Source organism: Phocoena sinus, chromosome 15, assembly GCF_008692025.1.
Source record: "Phocoena sinus isolate mPhoSin1 chromosome 15, mPhoSin1.pri, whole genome shotgun sequence".
NCBI lineage: Eukaryota > Metazoa > Chordata > Mammalia > Artiodactyla > Phocoenidae > Phocoena > Phocoena sinus.
In genome coordinates, this window is record NC_045777.1 from 81746428 (window position 1) to 81763073 (window position 16646).

The window sequence follows — 16646 nt, forward strand, 5'->3', positions numbered from 1 at the left end:
AGGCCATGGTGGGCCTGGGAGCTTGGGGAGCAGGGAACACCCAGACAGCGGCCCCAAGACTACGGCAGAGAGGAGGGGAGGCTAGCAGGGGCGAGGGTCGTGGAGGGGCCATGTCTGCGGATTTTCCCCGGGCAGCTTTCTGTAACTAAGGCACAGGAATGGAGGGAGGAGGAAGCTACGAAGGTTTGAACTGGACACAGTGAAAGGCTGAGATGTTCTTGGAAGGTAACCTTGACCCTTACGACTCCTGGGGCTCTTGTCTACACTGGGGACGCTGGAGTCTCTGGTCCTCTCCACACCCAGCCGTTAATAAACTCAGGACCAGAATCTCTCACAGGGCCCGTCGTCCACAGCAGTGACCAAATTCAATAATGCACTGGGTTTCTTCCAGCTTCTGTCTACGCTGCGGTTCTCTGAAATCATCTCCTAAAATAAATCAACTGCAACTACACACGAGCCCTGACCTCAGGTTCTGCTCTCAGGGAAGGTAGGCTAAGATTGTTGGACAGTATAGGGCTTAGTACCCCTGAATTAAGATTTGGTTGTGATACCTAAGTAAAAATACATTGCTTTTTCACACGTGCCACCTTTTACTTTTTAAAAAATTTGTTTATCTCACCATAGCCCTGGAAAGCAAGTGAGGCAGGGGTTAGTATTCCTTTAGGATAAGGAAACTGAAGAGCAGAGGAAAACAGAACACTTTGCACTTCTCTCTAGTTTCTAAATAGGGTGGAAAAAAATCAATTATTTAAATGAGACAAAGTGAAAAAAATCACATTTTGTTTCAGTAAGTTATGCAAAAACAAGGTTATTAGGTTACAGTTCATAGTTTGAAGGTCTAAAATATCAACTTTATTTATTGCTCCTACTATTAGGATGTTCAATTTTTTAAGTCTCATAAAGTGGTCAAAAGGTTTTGTTTTTGTTATTGGAGTACAGTTGATTTACAATGTTGTTAGTTTCTGCTGTACAGCAAAGTGAATCAGTTATACATATATCAACTTTTTTTAGCTTCCTTCCCCATACAGGCCATTGTGTTCCCTGTGCTATATGGTAGGTACTTATCAGTTATCTGTTTTATATATAGTAGTGTGTGTATGTCAATCCCAGTCTCCAAAGGTTATTTTAATGGTTCCATCCTATGAAAAAATTATGTTTTGGGGGATCATTAAAAAGCAACTTTAGGGCTTCCCTGGTGGCGCAGTGGTTGGGAGTCTGCCTGTCGATGCAGGGGACGCGGGTTCGTGCCCCAGTCCAGGAAGATCCCACATGCCGCGGCGCGGCTGGCTCCGTGAGCCATGGCCGCTGAGCCTGCGCGTCTAGGTGAGCCACGGCCGCTGAGGCTGCACGTCCAGAGCCTGTGCTCCACAACGGGAGAGGCCACAACAGTGAGGGGCCTGCGTACCGCAAAAAAAAAAAAAAGCAACTTTATTCCATGGTTTTTCATTGTTGCCAAGAAGCTACCTAAGCGCTTGTGAAATTACCTACAACATGTCATTTGGGTGAGGATTGTGTCAGTTCTAGTTTTTAACTTTGAAATTATACTTTTTTCTTTACCCAAAACACGCATTTTATGCAACCAAGGACAACAAAAAACAAACATCACAACTACTGCCACCTAGAGATGATAATTTATTGTTTTACCATGATCCTGAAGAGAAACAACATAAAGAGAATATTTATTACAAATCCCCACAATTTCCTTCCCCCACCTCACTACTCTAAAATTCGTCAGACACCATCGGCCTCCTAAAATGGACCGTTGACTATAAATGCATTGCCAATTTATTTTGCTGCCATTTCTCATGACTGAAACTTTAGTGCTCAATCAAATGACTATTTTCAGTGGAGGAGTTTCCTAGCTTTAAAAAAAAACCTCACTTTTCCTCTAAAATTCCATTATTTACTGAAAGAAGCCGTTTTCGAAACATTAATGAGGATTTTAAATGAACAAATTCAATTTAAAAATCATTCACTGAACATCTACCAAGCATCTGGACGCTTCAAAGACCAGGGAACTGAAAAGACCAGGTTTAACAGCAATAACTTAATTCTGCGGATATACAAAGACAAGTCAGTTTCTTTGCGTCTAATTTATTCTAAACTAAGAAACTAGGAACTGACAAAACAGGAAAGGTTTGTTTTACCCAGTCTACAGATAATAAACAAGACAGTGCCTGAGTTAGCTCTCTATATAGATTTAGGGTTATCGTGTTGACCTGCGTGTAATAACCTCTATTTAACTAAAAGTTAATAAAAATATTTATGTTCATGTTAAAATATTTGCTGATTTTGCTTGCATATCCCGCCCCTTGCCCCTAAACTCATAGATTTTTAGAAAAAGATTTTCCTGTGTCGTCACAACCTGCTTCCCCCTGCCCAGCCCTCTCATATAAGAACCCCTGCAACCAGCAGAAGTACCTCTAAATCTAATACGCTTTGTCCTCGCTCGGCGGACTAAAACCTTACTCTGTCAAGTGGCTGAAGTGGGGGTAGGGGGATGGGGAAGGCAGGCGAGCACTGGCCCCCAGCACACGCCCAGCAGTCTCTCTTCTCTCCCTCCACAGGGCTCCCTCACCACTCTTCTGCAGCTGCGAGTCTGGCCCCTACAACCCTCCCCCCGCACTCTCCTTCCTAGCAAACCTGACCTTGTCGGGAGACTAAACAATAGCGACTCGGGCAGCTGCCCGGTCCCTTCCCTGGACCAAAGGAACTTGAAACCCGCATCTGAAACTGGAATGAAATCCCAGTTTCAGCATCACCTTTCAATCCCTCACAGAACTTACTCTTTGTATCTTAATGCACTCAGCCTGGCTGCTTAATGAGTGCTTGCTGAAGGGAGAAAATTTAATTTTAAGACCAATTAACTTTTCTGATTACTATGTAATTTGAAGTGAGTCATGATTCTTTAGTAAATGGAGGTGAGAATCTCAACGATTAAAAGAAAAACAAAACAAAAAACCTGTTAAAATAACAGCAGACCATTGTTCAGAAGTCAACCTAATGCCCACTCTTTACCTTCCACTGTTTTAGGATAAGAGAAAAACATGAGGTTTGTGGTATCCAGTTAAACAGAACCAGACAATATGAAACTAAGTTCTCATGTTAAGACATTCTGTATTATGAGATGTCCAAAACAGTTCCCAAACTTTTGTTTGACCTGCAGAATTGGAGATGGCTTACCTCCCTATAACTTCAAGTTTGTTTTACAAAGCTCTGAAAAGTAAAACAGATTTCATTTTTAGATATAATAAAAAATTAATTTGAATAGCAAAATAAATAACTACTTTTCAATGTACAGTAGTGTGTCCATTCTAAAAATGAAACCTAAATGTTAGGGAAACTTTTCAAATAATACTTTTTATTATATTCTCCAGTAGTAGTTGAAATAAAAATCTACTCTAACTTTTAGGAAAAGATCTATTTATACCACTTAATTTCCTTTTCTCTGATTCTACGTTTCACTTTGCAATCTGCAGACCTTCACGTGGTTTCCCAGCTGGGGAACCACAGCCCCCTCATCAGTATTTGAGAAGCTGCACAGAGTGGGACCCACAAACACATGGCTCCGCTGATAAGTACTGCTGTCACTGTGTGACTACATTTTAATACTGTTACTCCAATTCACACGATGACTCTTCCATGAGGATGGTAGGATGAACCTGGTTAGCTAGCTTTAGATGAGGACGTCGAGACCCTGCAATAAAAGGTGATCAACTCTAGGATAAAAATTAGAAAAAAGTTCTTTCCTAGCTATGAATCATCACAAGCCCCTCTCCTAATAATCACAGGCCAGGGGAAGTGAGTGGGAGCAAGGAGGGTACACAGGAGACAGCTGAGACAGGAATATTGCAAAATGCTTCTCAAGCCTTCCTGCAATCCCAGGGACTGGATGCCTGTGTGTCTGTTTTCCAGGGAAGAGCCCATCCTGGTGTTTTCCTATCCCAAGTTTTCTAAACACAGAAATTTAAGAGTTAGTGGAGGAAACAGGACCATGCTTCACACCATTGGGTCAAGGTAAGTGGCCCCACTGGCCCTCCCAGGACATGCCCTCTTCTTGATTGACGGGGTCAGACCTTCTTTCTCCCCCGACAAGCTCAGAGAACCCATTCTACTTGCTTGAAATGGTGATCTGGCAGCTAAGCGGTCAACTTCCTGGCTTTGAAGAGAACACTCTCAGGAAGCTGCCGATGTTTCTAGAACTGTTCCATTTTACTGCCCTAGTCGCCTGTCTCTCCTAGCAATTCCACTCATCTCCTAAGCTCTTGACTTGATAAGCACCAAACTATGAAGTTTTTCTTCTCGTTTTCCCCTTCCTCAGTTCTGTGAACTGACTTTTTGTCTATGACCACATCAACTTCTTCACTACTCCAAAACTTTGCTCTTTTGGAGTGATGTGTTCTGTCAAATAGATTAAAATAAAAATACATTATCTGTTTACAGGGAATATACAGAATAACAACAGGGGCTGGAGGTACAAAACACAGACACTGACATTATGGTCATACAAAATATATAGAAGTACCCAACATTAACAATTTTTGTCAGAAGTTGTACATTTTGCTATTTCTTTAGCATTTCCCCACATTTTTTTTTTTCTTCTTCTGTGGATCCTCTGGAGTTAAGACTGAGCTTCCTCTGCAGGGTTTCTGAAATTCAGTACATGATTGGAACATACTGACGGAATTCACTTTCTGTCCAAAGCAATGAGTGCTACACATGAAAGTTTTCCTCACATATAATATTAATAATGTTTATTTACAGTGTGAGCTTTCTGATGCTAAGGGCTGAGATGTGATTAAAGGCTTTGCCATATTTATCACATTCAAGAGGTTCCTTCCTGGGATGACTTCTCCGACGCCACGTAAGATGTGAATCGTCTTAGGTATCAAACGTGTCAACCTCTCTGTACATATTTAGCACAGTTTCACTTTTATGCCTTTAATAAAATACTAAGTGCCTTCCATATCAAGATGCCTCATACGTCTGTAGTCTTAGGCTTTAGCCTTGCCTGCCAGGATGAAGTAGAAACAAATGCCCCACAACTTTAAGACTTTTACTTCTCTTCCTGGCAAGGTTAAGTTACATTTTTAAAAACCCCTCAAAAATTTCCACTGGGTCAACTAGCATGCTAACAGTTAACTAGAGTACTTAAACTGTTAACATACTTCAGCCAGTCGAGAACTTTCAAATGACTACCCTGAGCACTAATTTAGATGTCGTAAGCCTTTTGGGCCATGACTCTATTACACTTTGCGCTGAAGAGCTGATAAATGAATGCAATGCAGATGGTTTTAATAAACAGTGGTAGCCGGTTTTCTTCAGAAAGCTTGTCTTCAAATAGCTGCTTCAAGGAGTCCATCTGCTGAAGATCTGGAGCAACGCCCATGGCCATCCCACAGTCAGTACGACGTCCCAGGAAATGGGAATTAAATGTGGGGCACAGGTTATAGTTAACTTCCATTAAAAAGAAATGATGGCTGAATCATGTCCGCATAAAAAAGCCAGTGTGGGTGGACTTGACCAGTGTTCTTTCCCTCTTCACAACAGTCGGTGCTTCGATCGGTGTCTGGAGTTAAGCACCTCGCTGCTTTCAGTTGCTTCCTGGCAGCAAAAGTCTTTGCTCAAAAGCATCAGCAATTTTCTATGCGACCACCACTATGTCTCACTCTTTGAAGAAAATTCCTAAAAGCATTTCTTCTACCTTCCCTTACTATAAAACGTTATTTAGATGTGCTCTTCTGGAGTATCTCTCCTGTTTTTCTTAAATTGGATGGATAGAATACTCTGGTCACCAGCTGACTTCCTTAAAGTTCCCCCAGGCAACACTGATGCAACTGCTTAGGAGCTACTGGGAAGCTGGAAGTTGCTCCAAGTTATAGAGAGAGGCCAGAGAAAAAGTGCTGTTTGGCCCGGAGCTGAGGCCACAGCTGCCCCCACTTGCATGGTTCCCCGTGAAGTGACACTGTCTTACAGGCTTGGGTTGCTGGCTAGCAAACCAGTGACGAGTGACAGTTTTAGTTCTTGACAGAAAATCTCAAACTCTATGTGAAGGGTCTCCCATTATGGGGCTAGTCTTCAGGTGTGTTCTTAGTCTGTTTCTAAGTCCCTGCAGGGCTGTCTACAATCATTTGCACGCTCTCACGAGCAGTTACCTCTACCCAAGGCCCTGATGACTTCCTATGTGACCCACGCTGCTTGGGTCTCTTGTGTGCGCATCTGAAAATGGTCTGTCGCTGGCTTCCACACAGCAGCTAATGCATCCTTCTGCACAGATGATGGGAAAGGTCAAAGTTTCATAACCTCACCTCAGTCTCTAGTGATGAGAAACAGAAAAGACATTGTGCGGTATGACTACAATACGACCAGCCACATCTCAGCATGTTGGTGAGCTTCCCAGAGCAACAGACATTTAGTAATTGCCAGCTAACGATCTCAAATGTCTTTTAGAAGTTTCTGGAAGGTGTGTGGAAAAAAGTGCTCCCTCCAATGTTCCTTTTTCTGAAAAGCAACAGAAATCACATCTTTTGAACTTTAAAGTTACAAATGATTCAGAAAGTGCCCAAATCATCAGGTTGTTCAGCAGTTGACTGAAGAAGTTCTGGTTAAGGTCTTTGCCATCTTTGCCTTAGTAAGTGTTCACATTGTTAAGATGACGGATGACGACAAAGTCATTTGACATTTCATGGTATTTACTCTCTGATCCATGTCTAGATAGTCTATGCTGGCGGCTGACCAGCACCCTTCGTTTATATTTAGGACAAAAATAGCATGCGGCCCTAGAGCTTTAGCCACGCCTCGGGCTCACAAGCTGGGCCACGCTACCGTATTTCAGGTCCTCGTGACTCACAGGCCTTGTCACGAATGTACAAATCCTGCTAGAAGTCAGGCCTAATGAGCACTTCTCATGTGGTCCGCACTGTGTCCAGGGCTGTCGGGGATATAAATATATCCCCCGACGAGAGAAGCATCTCTTTTGGGGAGTGATGAAAACTTTCACACACGGAACAACAAAAGATTCAAAGACAGTATGCAATCAAGTGCTAACCTGTGGAGAAACGCAGTTAGGAGTGCGAGAGTGCTTTAGGGAATTCGGGGATTTCGCGAAGGGAGAGAAGTGTTTTGAATCACGGTTGCCATTTCAGTAAGATTTGTCTCAGTCATGAGGAGGGAACCATCTACATCTGCAGCCGTCCTTTGGAACTGTAGACTGGTGCGAGTGCCCTCTCTTTCAGGAAGAGATAGAAATCTTTGGTTTGATACTGACAGCGCAGTCCTAGATTTCTATAGCTTTGGTAGGCTACCAGCGACTGTACAGAACTTACCGTATATATACAACTAGTTTTGAGCAGCATGTGCCGATGTAGTTTTTGTTCAAACTGTCCCTCTTTTTTGAGAAATAAGGTTCAGCAAGACGTTGGCCAAGTAGGGCGTGTTTGCGGCAAGCAGGTTTTGAACCTCAGTGTCATTTTCACAGACCCGATCTTAGTCTTTCAATTATGTACTGTGGTTGCGGAGAGTTCAAGAGTGCCTTAAAGGTCTCCTCATTACTGAAAAGCTTGACATTTTCCTGTGTGTGTGCTTCTATCCTGTGTGGAAATAGCATGTGGATTATCCATCCCTGTGAGTCGCATTTTCCTGCAGGGGCTGTGGAAGAATTACATGCCCACAGACTGGGCAAAGGCAGAACACTGCTGATGTACCTGTAAGGATCCATAAGTGTGATTTTTTTTTTTTAACCTGTTGAGGCTTTTTTTCCCCCTCCATGGGCACACATCTCTGAAATAATTTTAGAAACGAAAAGGGGAAATGGCTTATTGACAAATTCTCGCTTTACACACAGCTTTTCAGGAATGCTCCGAAAGCATCGAGGGAGGCAGGGCTGTACTCAGAGGCTCGCTCTCTGGTGTGGATTCTGTGATGCAGAGTGAGGGTCGAGCTCCGGGTGAAGGCCTTGCCGCACTTCGTGCACTTATAGGGCTTTTCTCGGGTGTGAATTCTCCGATGCAAAATAAGGTATGAGTTTCGGTTGAAAGCTTTTCCACATTCACTACATTCATAGGGCTTTTCCCCCGTGTGGATTCTCTGATGCTTAGTGAGGTCTGAGCTCTGGCTGAAGGCCTTCCCACACTCGTTACATTCGTAGGGTTTCTCCCCAGAGTGGATCCGCTGATGCAGAATGAGATTTGAACTGTGACTGAAGGCTTTGCCACACTCGTTACATTCATGAGGCTTCTCTCCTGTGTGGATTCGCTGATGCAGGACAAGGTTTGAGTTAAGACTGAAGGCTTTCCCACACTCACTACATTCATAGGGCTTTTCTCCGGTGTGGATTATTTTATGGCGAATAAGGCTTGAACTCCTTGTGAAGCATTTACCACATTCATCACATCTGTGGGACTTCGCTCCTGTCGGAACTTCTTCAGGGGTGTTGAAGTTTGAGCTCAGACTGAAACTTCTCCCCAGTCCTTTACCCTTTTCCCTTGGACCTCGCTCTCCTGTGCTGGGGTTTTTTTTTTCCTTGACTGTAGCTGGCCCTGGATCTCTCTTTTCTTTTCCAGTTTTCTCCTCAGGGTTTCTCTGCTGCCTTTCTACTACTCTGCCCTGCTGGTCACGTTTTTCTCCAAAATCTTTCTGGAATTTTCCTGTGGTCTCCCCATGTGATGCTGAGTCTTCTGCAATTTCAGCCTTTGAGGTGGACTCCTCATTCTCATTCCTGTTTTCACAACCTGACACAATAAATAAAAAATACAAATAGCATCTTTTTCTTTTGAATATGTGGGTTACTCAAGTGACACTGTTTTCCAGGAAGCTTCTACCTGCCTGCAAAATGACCTCACAATATTAACTGGAGATAAAATAGTAGGAAGAAAAGGGAAAAAACCTAGGGACAACAGGGAGTAGAACTGGGAAATGAGAGGGCAGGCGAAATGTGGAAAGGACAATGGAGGGCACGTGCAGAGAGGCTGGGAGCGAGCAGAGGGAACAGAACAGGCGAGGAAAGAAGGAAGGGGTGAGGAATTAAGGAACGTAAGAGGTCACAACTCATGGTTCTATAATTTGGTCACCCAGTAATTAATCTGAAAGAATAAATACACATTAAAAAAATCATGGTCCAGGGACTTCCCCGGTGGCCCAGTGGTTAAGACCCCGTGCTTCCAATGCAGGGGGGGCGGCTTCAATCCCTGGTTGGGGAACTAAGAGCCCACATGCTGTGAGGCTAAAAAAAAAATTAAAAAAAAAATGATGTTCCAGTTCTAATTAAGAATTTATGAGTTAAAAAAAAGAGAGAACGGACAGATCTTTCCTAGAAAATGATTAAGTGGTATTACCAGAAAGAAAGGAATGCAATTAATTAAAAAAAAGCAAATACTCTGCCAATTCTGTGAGATTTTTATTGACAAGGTGATAGTTAACAGGCAAAAACAAGGAGCGCTGAACCTGGCAGGTTACGCAGACCTTGAGACACAGAAACTAGTTTCTCTCCACCAGGGAGAGCAGCACAGAGCTGACAGTGCTCAAGCAACAGGGATGAGGGTGAAGAAGCTGGTTGGGGCATTAGTACATGTAACTGAAACCTGCACTGACAAACGACTGAGAACTACTGAGAACAAAGAGACTGAAAACAATTCCGGAGACAGCCCACAAAGGACGTAATATAAGACAAGATCTTACGAATGCAGAGCTGATCCTCTGATTTTAGCAATCTGCCTGTTAAAACACTGGAATATATTCTTATTGTGGACTGCTACATTCTGTGTGCCACCCTGTTAAGTATAGACTAAAAATTGTTCAGTACAAAAACACTATTTTATATATGTTTACATTTGTCTAGGAAAAAAACAAACTCTCCCAAATCTATTCTTTATTTACTTGGCCTTAAGAAACCTTTCCACGTGAGTGTGCACTATCTCAATGCAATCGCTGAAGGAGTTGAGTATCTAACCCCTGACTTGAGTGATGAAATCACCATAAATACTGACCTGATCATAAGGAAGAGGAAACTGGTCTACTTCTTTTGAATTCCAAGCCTAGGTCCTTGATGATCTGGATAGTTCCCCGGCTGTTCCCAATGTTTTGTTTTGCTTTAAGTTAGCAAGGGGTGGGTACTACCCGGCTCACAAACAGAGATCAGTTTTTTGGCTTAATTTTCACCTCGTCCAAAGAGCAAGTACTAAGAAACAACAAACCCCAGTTATCCCTATGGTTCAAAACAAAACTTGAGGTTTCTGTATTAACATCCATTCTTCATAACTTCCCTTCATTCACCCTGCCACTGCCCTCCCCAGGCAGAAGTCTTAGGAAGTGGCCTTCCCTATGACAGGACTGATCTGAGAGCTTCCTGCAGTACTATCTCCCAGGGGTTAAGACCTAATGGAGACAAATGGGACTGTTTGTCAACTGTGTCACCTTGTCTTATCTGGTTGATGCCTCTTAGAACTTCTTTGTTCTTACTACACACTCAGGAGCCAGAGCTCTTCACAGAAGATCACCATTAGGTTTGGAATCTGGGAATCCTGACCATAAGGGAGGTACAGGTGCAAGTTCATGGAATTATACAGAACTGTCGTGGACCAGCGCTCACAGGATGCAAGACTGAAAGCCCATGGCAGGATGCAGTGTAGGTTCAGGAACATGGTCCCAGGTTAGGATTAGACTGATGATCAATTCTCACCTGGCCCTCTATAATAGGAAATACAGACACTCCCCCTGACAAAAGCACTTAGTTGTATCCACAGGGAATGAAGCAGAATCCTCAATGGTGACAGAGTAGTTGAAGAGGTGGGGATTCAGAACATAAAAGTATTTCTGCTTTCAAACAGCAAAAACTACCTAGAGGTAAAAAATCCACCTGGAATCAGGAAGTCCCAGTACCAGGCTTTTGGGATTAAAGAAACTCAAATTGTTCTCTATCTGGTCTGAAGAAACGGGCTCAGTAGTCTCTACCACATCAGAGATCCCAGAACTAACAGAAAAAGAGGCAATACAATCTTATCAGACAATAATCCTGCAACCATCTTACCCTGGGAAATCACGTTCCCATAATTCTCCTCCCTGGTGTCCCTATTCAGATTCCTCCGAGCCAGGTTCTGACATCCCCATTCCTCCAGGATGAGGGACACGGCCATGTCCTCGATCTTCACCATTGCCTGAAATAACACGAGATCCCCACACTCAGTTCTCCCAAAGTCCAGGGACAGTCCCACTGCCCGAACCTGGAGTCAGGGACGGAGGTGACTGCAAACCTACAGGATGCTGGGAAAGAAAAGGTGACCACGCCAGGCTCTAGTGGACAGGTGGGAGTGGAGCTACTCTGTGGGCAGGGACGTCAAGAGCCAGTGTCCTGGTGAAGAACGCTGAAAGAGCTCCAGGAAGAGGCAGATGCGAGGGACTCGGGAGGGCAGAGGGGCCCACAGCTCACCTGGGGATCTGCCGAGAACAGTGCAGATGCCATCGCCTGGTCTCTGGGACCCCCCTCGTGATGAGGGGCAGGAACGTGGGTGGCAGGGAGAGCTGAGGGAGGAGAAAGGAGCTGTGAGTGAAGCCAGCTCTGCTCTGGGCCTCCCTTCAAAGAAGGGCCCAGGGGCACCCTCTTTCCTGTACCAGCATGCCCAATGTTCAGTGTTTAACTACAGAACTGAGAACTACAGAGAATGTAAGAAAGAAAAGGCACGATCTGTGTCTTCCCAAGACCTCTGTTCTTAAGCAGGAGTAACAAGGAGTCATAAAAGGGCCCTTAAAATCACCTGGTCCAACTCCTTCATTTTAAAGAAGGGGAAACCGAGGCCCCGAGAGGGTAAACAACTTGCCTAACATCATCCTGTTAAGAGGGCAGAGCCAGAACTATAACCCGGGTTCCTACTCTCAGCCACAGAAGTAGGTAACACTCAGCCCACATTCAAGTCTGGCTCATAATTTAATTTTCTCCAGTCCAACAAACAGTATACCAGGACTTCAGAATCCCATTCAGTTGTGGAAAATGCAACAGTTTTAAAAATCTTTAGTAGTAATATCTTGAAACACAGAGAAGGAAGGGGCTCTTCTTACTTCTGGGTAAGTTTCAGCCATTTTTTGTCCCTCTACTTTTCTCCCTCACTTAGCCACAGTTTTTGGATAAAACGCACACATGGTTCGAATGTCAATGAGACATTTACAAATGTATAAGGGTCTGGGTTGACACTCATCTAATAAAAGACGTCTACAATATAGGGTCACATCAACTGCGACGTGCAAGAAAAACTGGAAAAATTTTAAACGGCAAAATCAAAATCCTCCCTTGCCAAGTAATGTTAGATTTACAAATGTTACTGGTGAACAGATGATGTTACTGTGCTGCAAAGATACTAGAAAAACTAATTCAAAACGGAATTAGTAAATCTTGTAACTATTTCAGAATATACAGCAATAATATAAGCTAAAGCAAAATGTAGAAAAAGATCAAGTACCTAGCACTTTAACCCTCTGAGAGTTAGGAAATGCTCTGGAAGATGAGCAGCACAAAGAGAAACTGAGAATAAGTGCATATGCCTCAATTCCTTCAAGGACTGTTTACGACGTAACAACTGTATGTTCCAGGGTCTGGAAAGCTGTTACTCTGGTAACCTGAATCAGCCCTAATCTGGCACTTAAAACCACAAAGATTCTCCTCCGTTTCCTGACTTCACCTGGTGGAGTGTGGAGAGAGCTCACAAACCCTACGAGGACCTAACGGGACTGGGTGGACAGTGGTGGATAAACATCACAGCGCACTGGTTGGCTCACAAGGCTTTCTCCAGCTGACGAGTGCTGGCTATCTTGCAGAATGCATGGCAGACAATACTTCCTTAAGCTCTAATATTCCTATCCTGAATGTCATCATAAATAAACACACTGGTTAAGGACTGTGCCTTTGTCAACTCTTGCTGAACAACCATACTTTTAGCATGTTATTTTTTTTTTTTTACTGATATTCTAGGTATCAACTTTGATTTTAAAATTGGATAAAAATATTGTTAATATGTCCCTCAAAGGAAAAAAAATTCAACTGATTTTTATTTATATGACCCTGAAGTGATTTTTTTTTGCCTCATGTTCCTCAACCAAAACCAAAATATTTTTTCCATCCTTTTCCCATTCTTTGGAATTTTTGAAAGTAACCTAGAAATAGAGTGATGTTACACAGTATTTTATACATTTTAAATAAAATGAATTGATAAATGATCCTTTTAAAGATAATTTATGACATACTAGGGTGTTGGCTATATTTCATCTCTTCCTAGGACTTTCCTGTAAAAACAAAAAAACCTGCTAGACATCCAGAATACTAACAATTCAACAAATAATATAATGTCCACCCAAGTTCATTATGCACATTTCACTTACCTCCTTGGTAACATTATTTAACTCCTGAAATTGGTCTGTAAGTTATATTTCCTCTGATATTTAGTAATAACGACAATAGAAATAAACATGTTTCTCTATTACAGGCATTTAGCAACACAGAGAGGAGAGGACACTCCCATCCTGAATAGCTTGCTTCTTTCCCCCCATGTGAAACCTTGCTTCTTACCCCGTGGTTGTAAGAGGCGGGGTTTCCGAGATGAATGCTTGAAATGGGACTGGGTGGCCTCATGAGGAAGGTCAAAGCTCGAGGACTCCTGTACTGGATCCAGAGGCACCATCCCCCTTGCGAGCATCTCAGGTCCATGAACTTGACCTGGGACCTAAGGACAAACAGGGTGGGCTTGTGGGTAAATCACTTTTTAAACAGGAATTTAAACAAGTGAAAAAAGACAGTAAATATACCAGTGGCTGCAGGAAGGACAGGGCCAGAATACTTTTTAATATCCAAGCAGAAGAGGATCAAAGCACCACAAGGACTATTAATACAAACTTTAAGTCAGTAACTTTCTCTCTGCTTCAGTCTCAAAGTCCACGTGCTGCTCACACATGACAGGTTTCCCCTCTTCTTACCTGCTGTCCTGATAAATCCAGCTCCAGATCTTCCAGAAGGGTCACAGCCTCCTCTCCACTATCGGGACGGTATTCCTGCAGCCAGACTTGGAGCTCCTTGGGCAGAATGGAAAGGAACTGCTCCAGCACCAGCAGCTCCAGGATCTGCTCCTTGGTGTTTATCTCTGGTCGCAGCCACTGGTGACAAAGTTCCTTCAGTCGACTCAGGGCCTCTCGAGGCCCAAAAGTGTTCTGGTAACAGAAGTGCCTGAACCGCTGGCGGAAGATCTCCGGGTCAGGAGGAGGAGACTCCTGCAGACTGGTGTCCTGCCCCCACACGTGCTCTTCCTCATCCTCCTCTTCGACCTTCACTATCACGATGCCGTCCTTCTCCTGGGCAGCGTGGGGGGACAGACCGGTGGCTTCCCTTGACTCAGCAGTCATCATTCAGGCTCAGGGACCTGACTTGATCCAAACAGGGTCTGTGCTCTCCTTTCTGTCCTGGGAAATGTTTTCTGATATCTGTTTCTGTACTATTCCTGAAGGAGTAAAAAAAAAAAAAAAGGTATTGGTACCTTTATGAAAAGTGACCTGTGCTGTTAATATTTCATACAAGGCTACACATCAAAGCATTAAAAATGCCTCTGGGGGCTTCCCTGATGGTGCAGTGGTTAAGAATCCGCCTGCCAACACAGGGGACATGGGTTCGAGCCCTGGTCTGGGAAGATCCCACATGCCGTGGAGCAAATAAGCCCGTGCACCATAACTACTGAGCCCGTGAGCTACAACTACTGAGCCCACGTGCAACTGCTGAAGCCCACGTACCTAAGAGCCTGTGATCCACAACAAGAGAAGCCACCGTGATGAGAAGCCCGCGCACAGCAACAAAGAGTAGCCCCCGCTCGCCGCAACTAGAGAAAGCCTGTGCACAGCAATGAAGATCTGACACAGCCAAAAAATAAATTAATTAATTTTTAAAAATGCCTCTGAATAGCAAAGGGGGAAAAAAAAAGCCTCCAGAGCCACACTGTTTTCCCTGTCACTCTAGATATTAAGGTTTGCAAACAAACTTCCAACTGGCAAATTCCCCCTCAGGGTGTTTGCCTGAGCACCGCCCTCCAGCAGGGCAGGCTATGACATCATGCTATGACATCATGTGTTTACACGCTAAGCCCAGTGAGAGCGGAATGTCAGTGGGGTGCCAGGCACCCGCTTCAGCAGCACGCTAGCCATCTTACCCCCTCCCACAACACCCTTGGAGCACCATCTCACAGATGACACGACTGCGGCTCGGACGACTCGCTCAGGAGCAGGAGGCTACCTACCTAGCAGAGTCAACACTCAAGCCAAACGTGAAGGCCAGGACTTACTAACCCACCGTCTAGCTATTTCTATTATTTTTATAGGTGCCTTGGTCAGTACGAGATAATCCACTCTGGACAGAGAAAGAAAATATCAAAATGTCTATTTATATTTTAAAAGTGAGAAAAAATAAACCATATTTAATGTACAAATGGACACTACCAAACTCACTTGGTCTAAATGCTGAACTGCCACATGTCACACATGAGACAAGTGTGGGGGGGGGGGTGAGCAAAATGGATCAAATGACACAAACTTCCAGTTATAAAATAAGTTAAGTGCTGGGGACGTAATGTACAGCATGGTGACTACAGCTAACAGTAATACTGTCCTGCATATTTGACAGCTGCTGAGCGTCGTTCTTAAAAATTCTCATCAGAAGAAAATAAAATGTAGGGGCTTCCCTGGGGGCAAAGTGGTTAAGAATCTGCCTGCCAATGCAGGGGACATGGGTTCAAGCCCTGGTCCGGGAAGATCCCACGTGCCTTGGAGCAACTAAGCCCGTGCGCCACAACTACTGAGCCTGTGCTCTAGAGCCCGTGAGCCACAAATACTGAGCCTGTGTGCCACAACTACCGCAGCCTGTGCTCCTAGAGCCCGTGCTCCACAACAAGAGAAGCCACCGCAATGAGAAGTCTGTGCACCGCACCGAAGAGTAGCCCCCGCTCGCTGTAACTAGAGGAAGCCTGTGTGCAGCAATGAAGACCCAACACAGCCAAAAATAAATAATAAAATAAAAAGAAAAATGAAAAAAAGAAAATGTAACTATGGTGACAGATGTTAACCAGACTTACTGTGGTGATCACTTTGGAATATACACAAATATTGAATCATTATGTTGTACACCTGAAACCAATATAATGTTACATATCAATTACATCTCAAAAAAAAGAGAGACAAGCAGCTTTAAAGATTCTTTCAGAGAAACTACAATTAGGGAAATACTAACGATGCAAATACACACAAACAAGAAAACTGCACAGCAATTTTTAATTTTTTTTAAAATTTTTTTATTTTTTGCGGTACGCGGGCCTCTCACTGTTGTGGCCTCTCCCGTTGCGGAGCACAGGCTCCGGACGTGCAGGCTCAGCGGCCATGGCTCACGGGCCCAGCCGCTCCGTGGCATGTGGGCTCTTCCCGGACCGGGGAATGAACCCATGTCCCCTGCATCGGCAGGCGGACTCTCAACCACTGCGCCACCAGGGAAGCCCTGCACAGCAATTTTTAACTCAGCCAGGTCAGAAGGTAAAAACAAATGTGGAACTAAATCAAACTTAAGAAGTCAACCGATAAGTGAGAACGTAGCTGAATTTCAAGAACAAAAATTTAACATGGTTGGTGGATAGGATCAA

The 16646-nt window shown here is 43.9% G+C and overlaps 1 protein-coding gene across 6 annotated transcripts in view; it reads right to left on the reverse strand.

Annotated features, from left to right (window-relative positions):
• ZKSCAN1 (zinc finger with KRAB and SCAN domains 1) overlaps window positions 1-16646 on the reverse strand; it is a 38662-nt gene that overhangs the window by 16133 nt on the left and 5883 nt on the right. For 2 of the 6 annotated variants that reach the window (XM_032604733.1, XM_032604734.1), the window contains exons 2-6: window positions 13954-14471; window positions 13550-13703; window positions 11423-11514; window positions 11024-11150; window positions 1610-8729 (exon numbers count right to left, since the gene is read on the reverse strand). In XM_032604733.1, the coding sequence (XP_032460624.1) occupies window positions 7834-8729; window positions 11024-11150; window positions 11423-11514; window positions 13550-13703; window positions 13954-14379 (1695 nt within the window). In that variant the 5' untranslated portion in view covers window positions 14380-14471 and the 3' untranslated portion in view covers window positions 1610-7833. Of the gene's footprint in view, window positions 1-1609; window positions 8730-9983; window positions 11151-11422; window positions 11515-13227; window positions 13704-13953; window positions 14472-16646 lie in introns of those variants that run through there. The other 4 variants (XM_032604741.1, XR_004345730.1, XM_032604740.1 and 1 more) reach the window with 4 other exon arrangements.